Source organism: Heterocephalus glaber, unplaced genomic scaffold (genome assembly GCF_053883595.1).
Source record: "Heterocephalus glaber isolate CG9 unplaced genomic scaffold, H.glaber_assembly_v1.0 deba00000122, whole genome shotgun sequence".
NCBI classification, from domain to species: domain Eukaryota; kingdom Metazoa; phylum Chordata; class Mammalia; order Rodentia; family Bathyergidae; genus Heterocephalus; species Heterocephalus glaber.
The window spans coordinates 9,442,090-9,463,905 of record NW_028258138.1 but is presented as its reverse complement, the minus strand read 5'-3'; the positions used below and the strand labels follow the sequence as shown (position 1 = coordinate 9,463,905).

Below are 21,816 nucleotides of genomic sequence, written 5' to 3'. Positions count from 1 at the left end.
CAGTGTCTGGAAATCACTGGAGTCCATCCCAGACCTGGGGATCGTAGAAGGCCTGGGAACCATTGCTTTTGCTTTGGTCTTACAGCCTCTCAGACTCCCCACTGTACCTTCATATGCTCACCTTGATGCCCTCATCTCCTCTGTGGGAAAGGCAAGGTGGTGTGGAAAAGTCTTACTGTAAGCCTCACTGGCTAAAAGGGGAGGAGGATGTCACACACATAGGTTGGAGCAGAGGGAGTAGATGATTCTTTATAGACTCTTTCAAGAAGGATCAGGCATCATGGTGACAGCCCCCCTTTGCCAGAACACTGCAGTGTCTCACAGCAGGGATGCAGATGTTTTGAGACTGTCTTTCCACTAGATGGGGCTGGGCAGAGAGCAATTTCTCTTGCAGGGGAGGGAACCATAGAAGAAATGGGTCTACATTTCGTTGTTGGGCCTTGTGCATGTCATAATAGGAAGCCTCAGGTGGCTTTTGACTCTGCCAGGTCTGATTTTACTGCCTGAGACTGAGCTGACCTCCACATGTCTTTGAATAAGATCTCTAGTAATGAAGGGGGTTTTCGCCTTTTTTGCTTTTCCTTTCCCTGTTTTCATCTGCTCTGAAATTTGGATAGGTGCTTATGACAAAGTTCTGCTGGCCTATATACAAGATACTCTTCTATTTACGGGTAAGCAGAATGATAAAAATAACTGACTGTTATAGTGAATCAGTGGAATTTTACTGAATCGCTCCCCAAATGTATCTGCAGCTTACTCCAAAAGCTTTGGCACCCTCTGTAGAGGAGATTGATTCTCCTCTGTAGTTTTCTCATTAGCTAACATTTCCGTGTTCTTGTGCTTTCCGGTCAGCATTAAGTCAAAGCCAGCATCCTGACCCCATTCTTGTGTGTAGGTGCTCTGCCACCTGTTGTAAGGCAGGGCTGCTCTGTCCTTAGAGGTTTCTTTTAATCAGCAGTAACCCCAGATTTGTAAATGCTGCAGCAGGTTATTGGGTTTTAAAGCATTTGAGACCCAGCAGATATAAAAAGAGATAGGGCTTTTCCATGCAGAAGGTGCCTCGGCTTTAAGGTGAATAATTCACTGCCTTCATGAAGCCTGAATCCAGAAAGAATTAACCTAGGCAGTCTAGGAACTGGCATCAACAGATCTGTTTCCTATCCTCAAAAAGATTCCAAGATGCTTTGGGGCTCCAGAGCCCTCCCTCCCCTTCCCCACCCCCCACCCACTGGGAACGCTTCAGTGGAAATTTCCACTTGTCTGCCAGGGGAAGGAGAAGGCGTCTGAGAGAAACAAGAGACAAAGAATATAACTCCAGTTCAGGCAAGCTCTTTCTGTGGAAAACATGGAAATACAGGGTTAAGACAAATGTAAAATTTTAAAAATTACAACAGTTACATTTAAGAGGACTACTAAAAACACATTTTCTCTTAACACCTAGGCGGGGATTGGGGCTAGGGGCCAGAAGCCCCAGGTGTCTGCATAGGCTTGTGGCAGAAGCTGACCCAGTATTATCCGGCTTCTAGGACTGACCCTTTGAGCGGGGGAGCACTGAGCAGCTGGTTCCCTTGCTGCTGTGGATGGAGGGTTCTTGGTAGCATTGTTTTCCAGCACTGAGCACAGCCTATTCTGGAAAGCCATTTCTTTGGGTATTTTCAGAACTCTAAAGTTCCAGTGGTTGTAGTGGAGAGTTTAATAGTATGAGGATGTCTTAAGAAATTCAAAGGGAGGTAACATCACCTTGAAGACCATGTGGGTAAGTTTATGCAGAAGTAGTTTACTATTCTTTGGCTTTTGAACATTGTCATCTAAGGAGAAATGCCTGAGTGTACCTGTTTTGGCCCCTCCTTTCCATGTCATCTGGTGTCAGTCATCTCTTTACTCCATTGCTGCAGAATTGGTTTAGAAGAAGAGCTTGTGTAACTAGAACCACACATGGAAAGCACTGTTTAAATGTAAACACTGCTGGTCTTTGTGTTGTAGACAAAGGTAGTGCTTAGGCTACCTACCTGAGATTCAGAGCCCTTTCCCTTTTACCATGTAGCACATGACTGAAGTGTTGGAAGTATGTAATTAGATTTGGGATTATTGAGGTGATTTCCAAAATGATCTGTCCACTTACTCTAATCACTGACTAGAAAAACGAAAAATCTTTCTATTTGGAGTACTTTATTATTACTTGTTGGAATACCAGTTTGGGGGCATGTCTAGACAGTACCAGGGAGTCGCAGTTCTAAGCTTTTTTTGTCTTGAGTAGGGAATTTGGTGAGGATAAGGATGGAGATTAGAGAAGTCTATGTGCGTGAGGATTTTAGATCTTGTGTTTTGACTCTACCAGGTTGATGAAGTCAAGAAGCAAACTCGAACACTTCATTGTGCCTCTTGGATCCTGTGGTTCCTCCCCTCTTTCAGGGCAGGAGGAAGGTGAGGCACAGGATTGTCAGGTTCCCCTGGAGACACTGCACCTCTCTTTTGCCTCCTTCCCTTAAACTCGGTTCCTGAGTTCCAGAAATGGCAGCCTCCATCAGGATGTAGGGAAGGGGTATCAGGGGAGCTCCAAGGTCACTTTTTCAACCTAACCCCCTTCCCCATTAAAAAAATGTTTTGGTGCTGAGGTTTGAACCCAAGGCCTTCTTATTGAGCTACATCCCCAGCCCTTTTTTATTTTTTGAGACAGGGTCTCTTAAGTTGCCCAGTCTGGGCTTGAACTTGGGCTCCTTCTGCCCAGCCTCCTAGAATGCTGGTATTACAGGCTTGTGCCATCACACTTGGCTTCGAACTCCCATTTTTCTAGGTTGTTTAACACCTGAGCTATCATGGAAAGGCCTCAGAAGCTGCACAGACTCACATTTCCAAGGAAGTTGCAGGGCTGTTGACTGTCATGTCTGTAAAAAGCCTCACTGTCATTCCTCAGGTCATGTGTAGTTAGCTACGCCCAGCAGCCCACTTTTGGGTGTCCATGACTGTCACAGCATTGCCAGTCTCAGACAGGAGCCATAATCTTTTGCAGAACCTGGGGTTTCTGCTAGCACAACAACCTTTGCAACTTTTATCCCCAGCTGGACTTAATGTTCTAGGAAGAAAAGGCCACATGCACCTCATTGTTTTGGCCTCTTTCGGAGGTTTGCCCGTGAGAGGTACTAACTAGTTAAATTTGTCCAAATAAGTATAAAAACCAGTCAGCAATTGGTCAGGGTTGTATCTGTGTGAATGTCATAATGGACTGTAAGCCTGTGTGCTGGGGCGACTAAAGCAAACAGGGATTGAGTTTATCCTGGACTTTTGCTTGGTCCCCTCAGGGTGGGGGAGGAGAGCTAGTGAGGTAAGAGTTTTAACAGAGTGGTGAATGCAGTACAGTAAGACCTGCTCATCTCTGCACCACTTCCCCCCTCTGTATTTGGTGATGTTTCCTTTTCGGAGAAATTTCCGTGGTGTAATAAGGAGCCATGGGAGTGGAAGTAGCTTTGCCCACATCAGCCCCAGGCACAGATCAGCAGGTCGATAAGCATGAAATGACCCATCACAAGTTGCAGTTGTGGGCACAAACCCATTTGATTTTGGCCAGCATTCTTGTTTGGGTTTGGTTGCTAAAGGAGTGTCATTACTGGTGGAAGGGAGTTAAGAAAGTAAAAGCAAGAAGGCGTTTGGTAGCAGTGGAGAGCCTCCAGAAGCCCACTGTCCAGATTTAGGGTTTCCAGGGCTTTGTCTAGGTCTTGGCTTTATCCATGAGAAGCCTTTAGAGTGCTGGTGCTAAGTGGCAAGAGATGGAGTAGACAAGGGGCAGTTGTGGAGTCCTGAGCTTGTCTCTCTTATTAGTACATGTCCGCAGTACATAAGATTACATTCATTGTGGGGAGTTGGTACATGTACATAACACATCTTAATTTTTTCATTGCCTCCCCCTCCCAGCCTGTCTCTTAATGTTGTGATCTGGGGCAGATCAGCTACCTCTCTGAGCTTCACTTTCCTTTGAAAGGGTTGGACTGCTTTGTCCTTATGATCCTTTCCAGCTCTTACAGCCTATAATTTTGAGCCCATTTGGTCTCAAAACTGTCAGTGGCTTCTTAGGTCTGGAATCAAAAGACTGTGTTTGAATCCTGGGTATGGCCTCTTAGTTGAGTGAGCTCTGGCTAGTGATGGAACCTTTCTGACTCTGTCTTCTGGGCAACATTAGATTGTAAGACTCAGGAGGTAGTGGGTATATAGGAATTTGGAAATACGTTTATTGTTGATGTAGATGGAGTTAGTCCTTCACCTTTATTCTTTATCCAAGTTTTGGCTATTGTACATCATTTTGTTTCCATCTGAACTTGAGAATCAGTTGTCTTGGATTTTGATTGAGATTTTCTTGAATCTGTAGATTAATTTAGGGAGAGTTCACATATACATCTGAGAATTCTCACCCATTGCCAATCTAAATAACAGTCAGAGAGATCTCTAAAAAATAGTATGTAGTTGGGAATAAGAGAACTTTGCAGTGGGGATATGTTTGCCAAGAGGTTGAGGTAGAGGGCAGTTTTTCAAAATAAAAAGTGAGAGATTTACATAAAATTTACCAAAGTAGGATGCAAACTTTATTGGTTTTGGAAACTGGAGACAGGAGTTGGCATCAGCTCATTGGTAAAGGTGATGTAAATGGGCAAATGTTTCTATCCAAAACATCATTTTTGAATTATAACAGTCTTAAATAATGTTAAAGATAAACTTTGTTACAGAAATTTGTGTATACCATCATAGATGTTAACTTGTGTTTTCTTTATTAATAATCTACTTGCATTACTTTTTTGGGGGGGGTGGGTACCAGGGCTTGAACTCAGGACCTTGCGCTTGCAAGGCAGGCGCAGGAACCACTGAGCTAAATCCCTGGCCCTACTTGTATTACATTTTATTGTTTTTGGGGTTTTTTTTTTTTTGGTACCAGGGATTGAACTCAGGTCCTTGCGCTTGCGAGGCAGGCAGCAGAAACACTGAGCTAAATCCCCAGCCCTTGTGTTACATTTTTAAAAAAGAGCATCAGTTGGTACATTAAGGGTCTGCGCTGTGTCAATATATGACCTCATCTTAATTAACTATATGAACAATAACCCTATTTCCAAATAAAGTTTTTTTTTTTTTTTGGTACCGGGGATCGAACTCGGGTCCTTCAAATAAAGTTTTATCTTACGGTTTAAAAAAAGAAATTTGTGCATACCCGGGAGGCTTCGCATAAAATAAAGAGGGCCCTCCTAGGACTTTAGAAATTTCTTGAAACAGTATTTATCTCAGAGTGACAGTCATGAACCCTCCCCCTTCATTACTTTGAGACTCCACCTCTCTCTATTTTTTGGCAAGAATGATTTCATATTGGTACATCAACTTTCACAACATGAAAAAGGTATATAACCTCTGTGTAGGTTTCCTTTATTTCTTCCAGCAACCTTTTGTCACATTTATTCCTAAGTATTTTCCATTTAATTCCAAGATCTGATTATTTGTTGCTGATACATAAAAATATAATTAACTTTTGTATGTTGATTTTGTATCTTACAACTTTGCTAAACTCACTTATTTTGATATCTTTTTAATACATTTCTTCAGATTTCCCCAGTACTCATGTCATCTCCAAGTAATGACAGTTTTACTTTTTTCGTGCCAATCTGGATACCTTTTTTTCTTTTTCTTGCCTTATTGCTCAAGACCTCCAGTCTAATGTTGAATAAAAGTGGTGACCACAGTGGACATCTTTCTTTGTTCTTAATCTTGGGGGCAAGCTGACTTTCATTAGTTGATGAAATAGTAATTGTAGGATTTCAAAGATATCTTGGTAAGTTTGAGGATGTTCCCTTCTATCTCTGGTTTGCTGAGAATTTTTATCAGGAATGACAATGGGAATTCATTAAGTGCTTTTATTTTGCATTCTTGAAATTATCATATGGTTTGGGGTTTTTTTTGGTATTTTGGCTTTTTAATTTGTTAGCTTGACAGACTACATTGGTTAATTTTTCATAAAGATTTTCCAGTCTTTTGTTCTTGGGATAAACTCTTACTTGGTTGTGATATATTGTCCTTTTTATGTATTAGACAATTTGCTAATACTTTGTTTAGAATTTTTTTCATCTATGCTCATGAGTAACATTAATCTGTTCTTTTTCTGTGATGTTTTGTTCTGATATTGTGTAATCCCCAGGATAAAACTTCTTTATAAAGAGATAAAGAGGATAAAAATCCTCAAAACAAGTTGAAGTGTGTTTTCCTATTTTGGGGGTGAATTTATGTCAGAATTGGTATTTTTTTCTTAATGTTTGATATAATTGACCCACAAAGCTATCTGTGCCACTCTAGTTTCTTGGTAGAAATGTTTTCATCTGCAAATTTAATTTCTTTTGGAGATGCAGAGCTTTTTTTGTTGTTGTTGTTTTTTTGTTTTTTTGGTACCGGGGATTGAACCCGGGACCTTGTGCTTGCGAGGCAGGTGGCAGAACCACTGAGCTAAATCCCTGGCCCTTGTTATCTACTTTTTGTGAGTTTATTTTTTGAGGAATTTGTCAAGTTTATTTAAAAAGTTATTTGTATTTCTTAATATCCTTTTAATATTTGTAGAGTCTAGAGTAATTTCACCTTTCTCATTCCCAGAATTGGTAGTTTGTGTCTTATGTCTTTATTGATCAGTTTCCCTCGAGATATATTCATTTTACTGATCTCAGTGAACTGAGATTCATGGATGTTCTCTGGGTTTTGTTTGTTTTCCATTTTAGGGATTTCTGCTCTCATCTATTGTTCTACCTCCTCTACCTCCCGGTTACTAGATTTAATCCCTTCCCCCAGTTTCCTAAAGTGGAAGATGACTTCATTGATTTGAGTCCTTCTTGTCATAGCTGTTTAGTGTTATAAATTTGTTGCTATGTACTGTTTTACTGGCATCTCCAGATATGTTGGTTTTTTCCATTTTCATTCACTCTCAGATACTTTAGAATTTCTGTTTTGATTTCTTCAAGCCATTGGTCCATTGTTCCATTATTTTTCCAGTATTTGGGGGATTTTCCTCTAATCTTTCTGTATGATTTTAATCCCTCTAGATGTATTGAGACTTGTTTTATGGCTGAGAATATGGTTGACCTTGCTACATGTTCTATGTACACTTCAGAAAAATCCAGCTTTTGCTAGTGAATGGTTCTCTAAATGTCAGTTCTGGATGGTTGATGTTAGTTTTCACTTTTCTTTGTCTTTGCTGATTTCTTGTGTACTAATTCTCTCCCTTTCTAAGAGAGAAATATCAAAAATCTCAGGTTGTAATTGTGAATTTGTGTTTCCTTTTTCGGTTCCGTGAGTTCTCTTCTTTATGTTGGAGTTCTGGTATCTGATAGATTTACATCTGTGATTGTAAATGTACTGTAGACTTACATCTGTGTCTTGGTAAGCTCATCATTATGAATTCTCTGCTGGTAATTTTCTTTGCTCTAAAGGCTGATTCATCCACTTGAGCTGTTTTTTTTTTTTTTGGTACCAGGGATCAAACTCGGGTCCTTGCGCTTGCAGGGCAGGCAGCGGAACCACTGAGCTAAATCCCCGGCCCAGAGCTGTCTTTTGATTAGTGTTTTCCTGTCCTTTTTATTTGTTTACTTGAATGATATTTACCACTAACCTTGAGGAAGAGTGATCACTCAGGAAATTTGCTTACAAGTTTTGAACACTCTTTATATGGAATTACACAAAATGGCATCCTTTTTCTTATAATTTCATTCTTTGCTGAACCTCTCCATTTTTAGTAAGGTCTTTTCTGCTTTCAGGAGAATTCTACCTTTCATGCCAGCACCACCATCGAAAGAGTTAACGCTGGGCATACTCTGTGTCAATCTCTGTCCAGAGTCCTTTGTACTGAAATTATGTTTTAGTGGAATGAGACAGATAGTAAACAAATGTATACTATGCCATTGGTTTTAAGTCCTCTGAGAAAGGAATAAAGCACTGAGTAAAGGAGAGAGAGTAGCGAGGCTTGATGGGTAGGACAGAGAGGGTGTTCCCTTGGGAGAAATGGCCATAGAACACCTCTGAGAAGGTGACATTTGGATGGAGATTTGGCAAAAGTGAGGGAGGGATAAACTGGGTGGAACTTGGGCAAAGAACAGTACTGGCCAAAGAAATAGTGAGGGCCAAGATCTTAGAAGGGAATATGGTTGGGAGCTCCAAGAGGGTGTGACTGGAACGAAGTAGGTGATGTTGAAAAAATTATCAGCTTAGAATGTTGAAGAATTCTGGATTACTTTGCTGACACGATCCCTAACCACAGTGTAGTCCAAATCAAGACAGTACAAAGGAAGCTCAAACTTTTAGAACTGAGAGGATAGATGTGCAGAAAAAGAAAAGGAAGGGTACATATTTTCTTGTAGCATCATCCAGTAGACTGCTGCTGAAGCTGTGGATCTTTGAAGACCGGTGAGCTGTCTGGGATGTTTGTTAGTAGCAATGTGGTCTGAGTAAATGAAAGTGCATTCTTTTTCTTAATTGTTTCCTTTGTATTCTTTGTCATTTCTTGAACATACAGAATAGTCTTAGATGAGTCTCATGGCTTTCTTAGTCTTTTTCTTTGTTTGTGAAGGGTGACCAGTGGCCCTTACTGTGTCTCTTGGGTGCACTAAGTCACTTATAAAATCCCTTGGAAAATTAGAAGGCTACCTCATAGATGTTTTCAAAGAAAATATCAATTGATGGTTTTAAAAAAATTCAATCTTGTTGATGGGCTGAAAATTCTGTCCTTTTACCCATAATTTTACCGGATTTTCTCGTATTTCACACTGTAAGTGCCAATGCCTTTTTGCTGCTATAAAATTTGCTTAGGCTAATGTTTTCACAGCAGTGTAATGGGAAAGGGATCGGAAAGGAGGTTGAGTGTACTGCTGCACTCCTCAGCTGGTCAGCTGAGAGTGTATTTGACAGAGGCATGTTTGTGAGTGGTTGATGTCTGTCTGCCAAGAGTGAAATGAAACCATTGACTAACATGGTACTATTGTTGTATTTTAGGGTGTGAGAATTCTCAAAAAAAATTTTTTTTTCCAGATATTTCTTAGTGGATTTTTATGCACCACCAACAGCCGTGGAGAGTATATTGGATCACTTGTCTCGGGACATTGATGTGATTAGACCAAACGTCGTAAAACACCCTCTGACCCAGGAAGTAAAACAATGTAAAGGCATGTTCCCAGTCCCACTTGAAGAAAAATTATATGCCCCAAAGAAGAGGAAGTGAGAACCACCACCACATTTTAGCCTTGTGTTGACTTCTGTCACACCAGAGCAGCATGGATGACTAGTTTATAAATGCGGCCTTCAGCCAAGAGTTTGTTATGCCATACCACTTGAGTTCTCTGGAGTGCTTTGCTTTTGATCCCCCTTTTTCAGCAAGACGTGAGAAAACTTCTATCTGAGAACTGCCCTTTAGCCTGTGGTACTGCAGATGATACCTGATTTTGTTTTCATTAGTATAATTTCTTTGTCAGTGTGGACAGCAACACCATTTTGAAGAGCAAAACATAAAACTGCCTTGGATTGCAAGCTACTTATTCAGACTGTGTATAACCGTGCAAAAAAAAAAAATTGAAGACCCCTGTATTATAGGGACAACTTTTGATCAAAGAAATAAACATGATTTTATAAACTCCATCAGGTGTGTTGTGTCTTTGCCTGCTGCCACATGGTACATTCCCTGAGGCCTCACAGCTCTGGTCTTGGGGTATCTCGCAGTATGGGGGCACTGAAGTTCAGGGCCTGGGAGAAGTAGAGGTGAAGATGAATCTGTTCCTCGTCCATGGGTCAGTCTGCAAAGCGGGTAACTATTTTCTCCTGTGCGTCACTGGTCATTGTGGAAAGTGCTGCCCTTTTGTGAAAAGACATGTATGTTCTAGGGCCTTCGGTGTCTGGCACTGCTTCCTGTCCTTTCTTTGTCCTTGGCATCTGCCTTCACTGTCCCTCAGCTCTGGGCAGCCTCTTTGAGAAAGAAGGCGGCTGTAAGTGGGATGACTTACATGATGGGCGAGGATGAGGGCTTTTTCAGGAACACTCACTTAAATCTTAGCCTAGGTCTCCCCGTGGCTGGTGAATTGGGAGACTTGAGCAGTATTTCCACCTTCCTTAACCACACAGCATCCTGCACGGAGGTCTCCCACCATTGCAGATGTCAGGCCTACATGGACAAAATGTTGGAGGAACTACCAGGTAGTGAGAATCCCTTGTTACGTTGATCTATATGGTCAGGTCATCTTAAAGCAGGAAGGGGTGAGATAGCACACAGGTGTGCAAGAGATGCCTTAGAGCCAGGCGGCAGCTCCTAGTCCTTGGCTTCTTCCCTTTCTAAAGCTAGCTTTTCTGCATGGGATCATCAGTTTTGTCACTTTGCTTATTTGCTTATTCTTTTTTTTTTTTTTTTTTTACAGGATCTACTAATAATTTATCCCCAAGCGATGTCCCATGCTAGAAGCACAGAGCTTGCACAATAAGGAATTAAAAGAAAAAAAAAGTCATTTCTATGTAGAAATCAGACTCTGCCCTACCATCAGCATGGACTAGACTATTTACAAATCTTCACATTTTAAGTACAGTATTCCTTTGATGTTTTTGCCCTCCTTTCTGTGCCTATCAAGGGGCGTAGTACTTTCCCTTGACTGATCCAGAAGGGGTGAAGATACTGTGGGGGAAGGGTGGTGGTCTCCTCATAGCCCTACTGGCACCAGCCCTAGTATGTTGTTCTTCATCACAGGGTAGTGGACCCTCCCAACCGGGTGGTAGGGGGAACGGCTGGTGCAAAGGCATGGGTGGCGGTTAGAATAGGCTCGGGGGAACTCCCCATAGGCACAGACATCCACACAGCCTGTTCTGACTCTGGCCTGTACCTCTTAACTGAGGAGAGGGCAATAACTAGTTGCACTGGGGAGTGATCAGCCAAGCCCTGGGAAAGGAAGAAGCTACCCATACCAGTCCTCATTCCAGTTAACAGCCAGCAAACTGTCCATCTGAAAGTGGGAACAAATGGCAGGTAGGTGGGAAGAATCAGGCTGGTGCTCTCCCCAGCCTCTGTCCAATATAGGAAGAATTGAGGTAGCAAACGGCTGAAATGCTCTGACTAGGGGGTAAAGGAAGTGAGGGAAAGGAAGTTCCCACTTGTGTAGACCTCCCAAAGCCCAGGGGCTGGAAGAAGGCAGACTTTGCATGTAAAGTGCTGTAGCTTCTAGTAAGACTGGGCCCTAGGCAAGCTTGGAAGAAAGCAGGCCAGGCAAGGAACCAGGAACCACACATTCCTGACTGACATATGCCCCGTGGCTGGGAAAGCTCTGCTGGTAACTCTCCCATTAGCCTTTGCCAGACACCAACACTCTTGTCCACACACAACCCAATACCCAACTTATACTGAGGACTGTCCTGCTCACAGCTGAAGGTTCTGGGCCAACAGAGTTTATGCAGGGCTGTGGCCCCAGCCTGGGCTTCTCAATGGAAGCCACACCTTGAGACTGGAAGTTTCTTGCTGGGTCAGAGGGGGTCCTTGTGTCCGTCACCCACCAAGCTCACACCTCGTAGAGGATCACAGGGAAATCCACGTGGATGCGGGGGGGATCCAGTTCACGATGCCCTGAGGAATCAAATTCTTATACACCCGCCTCAGCTTGGCCCGCTTCTGGCCGTTCTTGGTGATGATTGTCTCCTCATAGAACTCATGAGCCAGATCCCCATCCTTGTCATAGAACATGGAACCGCGACGCGTGAATACAAAGGGGGGCACCCCTCGGCCTCGAGGCCTCACCAAAGCTTGCTCAGCACCCGTAGTCTCCGGGACGCCGCCTCCCGCCGCCGAGGTGAAGGGCCAAAGGCCCCGAGCGTTGGAGCTGCTGGTGCCCATGTCAGGGTCGCCGCCGGCGCATGGCGATCCAGCGGCCGCTGCGCTCTCACAGTGCAGAACGCGCCACCATGCCGAGCCCCAGCCTCTGTCCTTACGTGGTAACCTTATTTGCTTATTCTTAAGAGCTCAGAAAGCATCTAGCTTCAAATTCCTCCAGAGGCAGAAAGCTATGAAAACTCTTCAGAGCAGTAGTTGAATAAAGAGAGTCATTAAGAAAGAACTTCAGACTAGAAATAAAAGGGGTGTAGTAGAGATAATCTGGGGAAATATGCTACTTCCTATTAGGAATGTGCTGATTCTGCAGGCTCTTGGGTAGGTCTTGCACAAAAGCACAAACTCTCTACCAGGTGGGTATGTTTTCTATTATTAACTCTACTCCACATGCCATATGCCATGCTGTACACATATTGTCTACTAACCTTATTTAGTCCTTTCATCCCTTTGAGGGAAGATTGTTATGCCTATTTTGAGAATGAGGGAACTGACTCAGATCTGACCTTGGTCTTACATATAACAAGTGGCAGCTGGGGCCTTGAACTGGAGACCCAGGTGCTGTCTGGTCTTTCCTGTCCTTTGCCACTGAGATTGTGTTCACCTCTCAGGTTAAACAAGGCACCTGGGGTGAATTGGTACCACTCAGCGAGTAGTGTCTGTCGTCATGGCCTGCGTGTGGCATTGGCACTTTCTTTTCCTGCACTTCTCAGTCCCCGAGAAGGCAGGTGTTGCCATTTGGCATTCCAGGTCACACAAGGTTTCAGAAGCTGTGAGAGTTTAGGAAGGAGGCTGGCTAAGGAAGACAGCTGTGCGGAGCGCCACTCCCCCTCTTTGGAGGTGCTAAAGTGCAGCCACTGTCGCTCTTTCTAAGCACTGTAGGAATTCACAGCTGTACCCTCAGCAGCTTATGGCAGCCTTTGGCAGTCACATGCTGGCTGTGTGAGCAGGGAACATGCAGGTGATTTCCAGGCTGCACATTAACCTTCAGAGCCCAGTGTCCCGTCTTCCTTCCCAGAGAGGTTGGAGAGGCTGTTGTGCTGGTCTAGTCCTTTAGTGAATGATGGTGAGCAACATCTTGAAGGACGTCCCTGACCTTGTTGGAGCTGATAGCTGGAGAGATAGACAAGCCAGTGGTGCCAAAAGGAAAGTGCTACCAAGGGCATATGCAGAGGGTAGGAGGGGGTGAGGACGTGGGTAGAAATACCAGAGGATGGGAGGGGAAAAGGGGTCATGACAAGGGACTGAAGGGCCAGATCTGTAGGCTGGAGACCCCTGAAGAATAAACATGAAAGGATAGGCGACCACTGAAGTGATACAAGCTCGAGAGGGCAGGACTCAAGATGAGTACCCCCATGGGCTCACATCCTGCAAAGGTGCATTTTCTCTAGATTTGTAACTTTGACCACCTTGGAGAGGACTGATCTTCCTCAAGTGCTTTGTTTGCTCTGCGTTGTTGCCTTCATCTAGCTGCCCTTCTGTACACCGTACTTGGACTTACAGGGAGAGTGTAGAGGAACTTGTCAGTATTTCCACATGGCGGAAAGGCACGACAAAGCTGCTCAACTCATGGCTGCCAGTGAAGCAGAAAGGCCTGTAAAGAGCTACAGGACAGGCCCAAGGACCAGATATAGTCCCCAAGGACAACCCTCCATGGCTCACACCCAAAATTAATGCCACTCTCCTAGGCATCTCTCAAGCCAGTCAAGCGAACAGGATTAACATCACACCCAGTGTCTCCTAAAACACTGTTTTTGCCAGCTATTTCTGCTTCCTTTCTGGAGGAAAGGACAGTGCCTTGTCCACCCAGGTGGACGTCCTATAAGGAGACCAAGACTGCCTGATAGTGACACCTCCAGAGTCAGTGGCCCAAAGGTGGTGGCCACAGTGCAACCAGGCTATGAAGTAGGTCCAACAGGATGGACAACAGGGTGCAGGCTGAGGGCCCAAGAAGCTGTTCTCTGAGGGGTGCCTCGGGGAAGCTGCCTTCTGTGACATCTACAAGTTGTGGACACTCCTTAAGCTCTGAACCATGGAGTGTCAGCCGAGGAGGACCATGAGGCCTACCTAAGTGGGGCCTTTCAGATTTTTGTTTAAAGATTAAATGTATGTTGATAGAGATGAGATTCTTGGTTAAAAGATTATGAACTATTGAAAGTCCAAGCCCCATTTCCCCTGCTTCTGGATCCAACTGAGTATGAAAGAGCAGGTGTCAGGGCAGCGTGTCCAGCCAGGGCTCAGGTGGATGTTTCTTTACCCTCCTCACATCTCTGTGAGGGAGACCTTCTGCACATTTTACAGGTAAGTCACCTGAGGCTCAGAAAATAACTCATCCAAAGCCACAAAGAAAGGAGTTGGAATTCAGAGCCTCCCAATCTGATTTCAAAGGCGATTTTTGGCAGCCAGTGAAGCCTTTCTGCTGTGCCTTTCTGGAAGTGAACACTGCTGGTCCTGCAGCTCAAGTCCTGCTCTAGTGACCTCCCCTGGTCCCTTCTGTCCCAGACACAGACCGAGGCCCCAGCCTTCCTTGATGTAGGAAGGGAGCCAGTAGAACTTTGATTGCTGGGGGATGTGTTTCCGGTATGAAAGGGCCCCCCCCCCCCGAACAATGGAAAGATGTGTTTCCTGGAGGGTGGACATTTCTCTCTGCACCATCATTTCCAGCAGAGCTCTCTTCTCTCCACGTTGCTCCAGGGGGGCCTTAATAGTGCGCACAATGCACATTGGGCAATGTCCCTGAACTCCAGCCACTCAACTGCTGGGTGGAGAGGTGAGAATACTCAGCTGTCAAAAAGGCCATAGTAATTCTGAGATGCAAACCAAGTGCTATGGAAACAGGAGGGAGTATTCATTAGTACTTGGCATGGGGTGGGGCTGGGCAATTTTCCAGCAGAGCTGGTGTTTCAGCTGGCATAGGGGCGTCTATTGTGGAGCGTGGGTGGGAGGGACTGGGAGGTGGCAACACCATAATATGTTTTGGGAGCTCCTGGGAGAAAGCAGATGAAGTGATGCTGGAAAGGAGCTTGGAGTATCAGAGCCATAGGCTATCACTGGAGGTTAGACTGGGAAGTCAGGCAGGACCTAGGCTTCAGCTGGCAGTGGATACTTTTTGGCTGCTGAGGGGTTTCTTGAAGGAATATTTCCAAGATCCTGTGCATGCTGACTTGGTATCAAATGTGCCTTCTGATTGAGCAACCCCATAATGCCTGCATATTTCTGAGGAGGGAAATGGTTCTATAGATTCATCGTGGAGAAGTAAAAGGGGTCTGAGATGAGATTTTTCAAATGTCCACAGGTGGGCAGGATTCACTAGAGTGGAGGTGCTTGCTCAGTGGCCCCCAGGTGCACTGGGTGTGCGCTGAAACGTGTCGCAGCTTTTGAGGAGTACAAGTCATTCTACCTCTGCACGGCCTGGGCTATTTCCATTTGCATTAGGAGGCTAAGCAGAGACCTTACTGAACCTGTCATGGCCTTGTAATGCCACCTGCCAATCCCTGCCCTGTCTTCCTGTGCCTGAGAAGAGGCGAGTATGGTGTTGATGGGAAGTTTCCAAGGCAATTTGTGGGATTCTTGGTCACCTTGAGAAAGATTCAGTAGTGGAATAAGCATATAACTTTGGGTCAGACTTGATCCAGGGACCTGACTTTGCTACACACCAGCTATTTAACATGGACAGTTTCTTCCCTTGGTTTTAGTCCCCTTGTATAGAAAATGGTCAAGGGTTCAGATGCAGTGACCCAGATGGTCTTGAGCCCTTTCAAGTCTTTGTCTGCCAGGTTTCCAGAGGGGCTACCCCAGGAAGTTGGTAGGGTACTATACGGAGGTGAGGAAGTGTTCGAAGGATTTTTCAGAGGCTTATTCCCTGCCTGTTTCTCTTCATCTTCTGATAAACACTTGTGGTTTTCATAACCTGCCAGTGAGTTCAGAGGGGACTGCCTGTTGCTCTAACTCCAGACAGAATAAGCACCGTGCAAAATCGCAAGAACACAGTAAAGAACCCCAGAGGTCAGAACAGTCATTTACTGCTCTCAAATTGCTCGTGGTGTTTGTGCTGTCTGGAAATGAAGCTTGAAAGGACGTGGACTTAGAGCCAAATACAGGTAAGAGGCATTCGATAGGCTATAGAAGGAAAATTTGCAACCAAGGAGAGTTGAAGTATAATTTTTGGAGAACTGCGGCACAAGCCCCCAAATCAACCTCTAAATGTATTGTAACAGTAGCAATATCCAATAACCCTGGACACGCCCAGCTTCCTTGCACCCTAGTGAGACTAGACAGACTTTCTGAAACCAAACTTGATCTCCATACTGCTCACCTTCCCTGGACTGCTAAAAGAGCCAGAATTGATGTATTATTGGGTATTATTGCATCTGAACCCTTGTCACAGAAACACCAGCACCATCACATTTTCCAGAGATTTGCCCCGAGACTGCTCCACTGGTAGCGGAAAAGTACATTGTTCAGCAGGCAATGCCAGAAGTAAGGGTTATGCAAATGGGATTCCTAGGTTCCACGTAAGTGGGTGACTCCATTATTCCCATAAAGTGTGTACTGAACTAAATGATAAGGCATGGTAGTAGCCCTTTTGTCCAAATGAATTCCCAAATGGAAGCATCTCATCAGAAAACTAGATAGTCTTCCTTGACAGAAGTGTCAAGATTTGTTAAGTGGCACAGACTTCATTATGAAGTCTATTTCTTGCTCAAATTTGTTTGTAACCCCAAATAAATATTTGTGGCATTTTTGTGGTCACTCACAGATGCATGTAGAGTGGTAAAAATTGGGATAAGCAGTGCTCTACCTTGTTTCAGCAGTCACACTGTAAAACAGTGTTACGTGTCTGTGTGTTTTCTGCATATGCGCTTTTGCTTTTGCATTTCACTGTTTAAAACAGCCCCCAGGTGTTGTGCTCAAGTGCTGGGTAGTGTTCTTAAGCTCAAGAACTGTGCTGTATCTTGCAGAGAAATTAAGTGATAGATTATGGCCTTGAGTTCAATGTTACTGAATCAACAGTATGTTGGAAATAATATATAAGCACAAAACAGGGCCATGTATTGATTGGTTGACATAAGCCCTATGACCAGAGGCTAACCTAACCCTGTATTTCCCCAGGGAGCAATGATTTGGTATTCTCTAATTTAATGTTCCCAATGACTATTGCACATAAGTAGTGCAAACAACAAGTATCAACTGTATTTGACTATGGGATTTGTGCTTTGTTTTTCTAACGAGAACCTCTGTAACATCTTTCTATAATTCTTCAACTTTTATCTGCAATAAAGGAAGTTTTTAATCCCCACCATTATTCTTACTCCGCTGGTCTCATTTGTCTTTCACCATCCTGTCTCTTGTTTTCAACTACATATATTTTCATTCCTTGCACCAGGGAGCTGTGTTGTCTCCATGAGCCAGTGACCTTCTCTCTGCAAGAACACTTAGAAAGTTTCGCAGCAGAAAGGTTTGGTGATGTGGCCAGAAAGTGCCAGAATGTAATATACTGGACACAGTGCTCCTGTTACCGTCCAGCCTTAGAAGGAGTGGTTCTGGTGTTGCTTAGTAACGGCCATGGAAGAAGATAATGAGATGAGTAGGATAGTGTCTTAGTTACTTTTTTCTCATTGCTGAGACAAAATAGCTTACGCCCAAAGTTAAAAGAAGAAAGGCTTCTTTGGCTCACTGTTTGTAGAGGTTTCAGTTCATAATTGGCTGGCTTCAAGGCAAGGTGGCATGGCAGAGGGGCATTGCAGAGGAGAAACAGTTCAAGGCGAGCAGAAGGCAGCAAAAGCAGCAAGCGATGAGCAGCAACAGCAGTCCTCTTTCTGTCTCTCATATCCTATCCAGGCTACCCTCCCTCAGGGCAGGTAGCACTCACACCCAGGGTAGGACACCCTTAATCCTAGCATGAACTGTGAATCAATCCCAGGATCACATCCTCAATCCCAGCATCACATCCTTGATCCCAGCATCACACACCCAGATCCAGCCACCTCCAGAAAGTCCCACCTGTGACCACATGAGGCTTCCAGGAGGACATCTACACTCGATCTTAGCCAAAAGGCCCAAAAGTAATGGGGAGACATCTAGATACAAGCTATAACAGATAGCAACTCTGCTCTTAAGGTATATGAAAGCTCAGGGCTTTTCAAATACTCTAAATAAAATTAATTCTAATTAACTTTAGAACAACTGCCAAGGTTTGTTCATTTAGCAGAATCACAAGGAATTTTAAGGTGCTGATTTTATAAAATTAGCAAGTGTGTAAATGCTTTTTCCTCTTTTGTACAACTCTTACCAGAACTAAATAAAATAGTATGGGAAAAGTTATTTAATAAGTGAAATGTTAAGGAAATCTGTTAGATCAGTACTCCATTATACCTCCAAATCGTAATCATATGGTTTGAGGTTAAACCTGTTCTGGTGAAACATGATAGCATAGCACTGACTGTCCTCACAGCATAGTTCATACTGTACTGCCTTCCCTAAAGGCACTAGATGCTAGAAACATTTTAGTTTTTAAGAAAGTTCAAATAGGCATCAAAATACAGAAGATAATACAACCTATTGGAAGTAACTAGCACTTAAGTTGAAGACATAATGTACTTTTGCTGTATATACCTCAGATCCTTTAGGGAAATAAAGTGTTATCTGTAGATTCAACTAATCCTTTCACCCTTGATTATCCTATTCCTTTCTTCCCAAGAGGTAACCATCATTCATTTTATATTTTCACAGCTATAATTCATAATATTGTTTTGTAGATTTCAATCACCTAAATGGATTATGGTAGGTAGCCTTCAGTAACATTTCTTGTTTTCATTCAGTACCATCATTTTGCTTATATGGATACTTGTAATTCTCAGTCACTGGTTTTATGTCACAGTTTGTCTACTTGACTATTAATGAGCATTTTCAATTTGACAATATTTCAAGGAGTGCTGCAGTAAGCTTACTGGTAGATAGCCCCTGTGACCTGTATGCAGGTTTTCAGTAGAAGGTGAATTGCTGACACATTTGGTATTTTAGTTTTCATTTGTAGGAGTTATTGACTAAGTTGTATTGATTTACACACCTTTCAGCAAGATTTGAGAGCTCCTGTTTTCAGCCACCTCCCAATAAGTGGTGTTATATCTTTAAAAAAAAAATTCTACCAGTTTAAAAATGCCAAGAAGTGTCTCTTGGGGGCCGGGGATTTAGTTCAGTGGTTCCACTGCCTGCCTTGCAAGTGCAAGGACCCGAGTTCAATCCCCGGTACCAAAATAAAAACAAAAACAAAAACAAACAAAAGAAGTGTCTCTTTTTCAAACTTACATTTTCTTTATTATTACACATAAACTTACTTTCATAGTAACAGTCCTCTTGGGGTTTTTTCCCTGTTAATTGCTTGTTTATATGCTTTGCTGATTTCCTTCCTAGATTGCCTGTCATTTTTCTAACCTAAGAAAACAAAGACAGTGCTCATCATCTATACAAATGCACTTCAAAAGAGAGTGTAATACCACCATCCTGTTTCCCTCTGCCATTGACAGGAGTGAACATTCTGCATGCTTCTGGAAGCACCTGGAATTCATTCTTGCCTAACCCAACACTTCACCCCACCCACACACTGCCTGCCTCCACCATCTGCCTTGAGAACCTCAGGATTACCGTGACAATGCCCTTTGCTGTTGTTGATGAGGGTCACCAGGAGAATCCCAGGGCTCTCTCCAACACCCTCAGGAACCCAGTCCTCACTTGCTTTGACCCGTCTTCCTCTCCAACCTGAAATCTGTTCTCAGTACCCTGAGAACTCCCACTCATCAGCCAAATTCCTGATTGCCTCAACCTTTTCTCTAAGCAGTTCTTTCATGTTGCTCCAACTGAAACTAGGATCTCAAGGCCTCAGCCTTGCTTATAGTTCTCCCAGTAGTAGCTGTTTCCTTGCTCATGAAACTATTTTATTGAAAAAATGAAGGCAATCAGAAGAAAAATTCCACAAATGCTCAAAGTACATCTATTGTCCTTGCATCTGTACCTGCGTTCTCCATTTCCCCTCCTGGGTGAACTCATGATGTCACTGATGGGCTTGCGTGTCCTCTGTGTCCAAGGTTTGGTCCTCTCATATCTATTGTGGCATTACCGCAAAAAATGTCCTCCTGCCCTCTTGTATCAGCAAACTCCTCATCTTCTGATCATTCTTATCAGGAAAAAAATACTGTAATTCCTCCTGGAAAGAAATTCTTCAAAAATATTTTGTATCATTTCCTCCCTTCTCAGTCTCTTCAATGAAAATAATAGCTGAAGATCAGGAATTTTTCAGAGCTAGGATCAAAATCCCCAAATGTGGGATTTAGCTCAGTGGTTTCGCTGCTTGCTACGCAAGCACAAGGACCCGAGTTCGATCCCCGGTACCCAAAATCCCCAAATGTGCTAAAGTACCCTCCCACATGCACTCAAAAAATTTGAATATACCCAAAAGGAGAGCTCTTAATGATAAGATAAGCTCTTATTAATGTACTATAATATTTAATAAATGTTGGCCTGATTCCATTGATTTCATGGTTTAAAAAAATAAATATAAAGGGATTGGCATTGTTATTGAATTCTATTTAATTTTTATAAGGATTATTAGCCCTGGGCCAGTTGCCTCTTAATTGTTCAGAAGGTTTTGGGTGGCTTTCAGCTCAACATGTGCATTCCCATGGAATGCAATCTAATTACAAATATCAGCTAACCATGAATCATGTAATTCTCATCTTTGCAAATCATGTGTAGACTTCCCCCAATAGGAATACACATTCTTTCCAATTACCTGATAGTCTAGATTGTTTACACTGTTGTTCTTGTTAAGTCATCCAATGTATATCTTTTGTATGTCTACCAGATGACTGCTGTGTTAAGAGTGGAAAATACAAAAGGAGAAGGCATAGTTGCCACCCTCAATAAATGTAAAGGATGACAAAAAATAATAATAGCTGAAGAAAAGAAAAGATACCCCAGGCTTTGTAATGATGTGTCCTCCTATACTCTTTTGAGCTCACTCACATCAGGCTTTTGCCTTGACCCTGCTCATTTGTGTCAAGGTCTCTAAACCTCCTGCTCCTTCTCAGCCCTGCTTTCATTTTCCTGCCAGCACGACTTAACACAGTTGCTCATTCCCTTCCCCTTGAAGTGCCTCTTTGGCTGGTGTGTTGTCAGCCAGACCTGGTTGCTCTGACTCAGGGCTCTTCCATCACCTCCTTTTCTGGTTCCTCTTCATTTCTTCCTCTTTGTGTTGGAGTAGTCTAGGCCAGACTGTCTACCCTCATTCATCCTGGTGATTTCACGCAACCTCTGGTTTTAAATGCTATTTGTGAATATACTAAGTATTCCCAGTTTCTGTCCTCAGCCTGAATTTTTCTCTAGGCTCTCCATGGTATCTCTGACAACCTGTATGCATTTTTCCTTGAAAACCAAACAGGCATTTTGACTCCTGTCCACAATTTGAGCTTCTGCCTCTGTCTCAGGCCTGCTCTTCTGAGTCTTCCCACTTCCACTGGCTTCAGCCAAACGTCTTGGAATCTTCCAGGAACTCTTCTCTTTCTCTCCCATCCCACATCTAGTCTTCTGGGAGAAAACTATTGTCTCACCTTCCAAATATATCTGGCCTCCAACAACTCATCACCTGCACTGCCTGCACCAGTGCCCACACATCCTCTTTGTCCTAGACCATAGCCAGAGCCTCTTGTGCTAGTTTCCTGGGCTCACTGTGGCAAAGGACTACAGTGTACCTTTGAGGGCTTGCCATTGTAGTGTTCTCTTATTGACTGAGAAGCTTCCTCTTCCAGGCAAATCACAGTTGGCAGATCCATTACATTTTGCCTCATAAACCTTTCTGAACCACTGCAGGAATGGTTCTGAGACTAGGAGCTGCCTTTGAATTTGAACTTGGTTTGTAGCGATGGTGACAGCCAAATACCATGAAGGGTGAAGCTGCCCAGAGGGAG

General features: G+C 43.5%; 1 protein-coding gene and 1 pseudogene across 1 annotated transcript in view; one reads left to right on the top strand and one right to left on the bottom strand.

Moving 5' to 3' along the window:
- Positions 1-9,636, top strand: part of Mrps6 (mitochondrial ribosomal protein S6) — a 72,467-nt gene extending 62,831 nt beyond the window's left edge. Inside the window, exon 3 of the mRNA XM_013071312.2 lies at positions 9,034-9,636. Within this exon, the coding sequence (XP_012926766.1) occupies positions 9,034-9,223 (190 nt within the window). The 3' untranslated portion in view covers positions 9,224-9,636. The remainder of the gene's footprint in view (positions 1-9,033) is intronic.
- A 1,749-nt stretch (positions 9,637-11,385) lies between these two features.
- LOC101701585 (tumor suppressor candidate 2 pseudogene) lies at positions 11,386-12,120 on the bottom strand (annotated as a pseudogene).
- Positions 12,121-21,816: the final 9,696 nt, after the last annotated feature.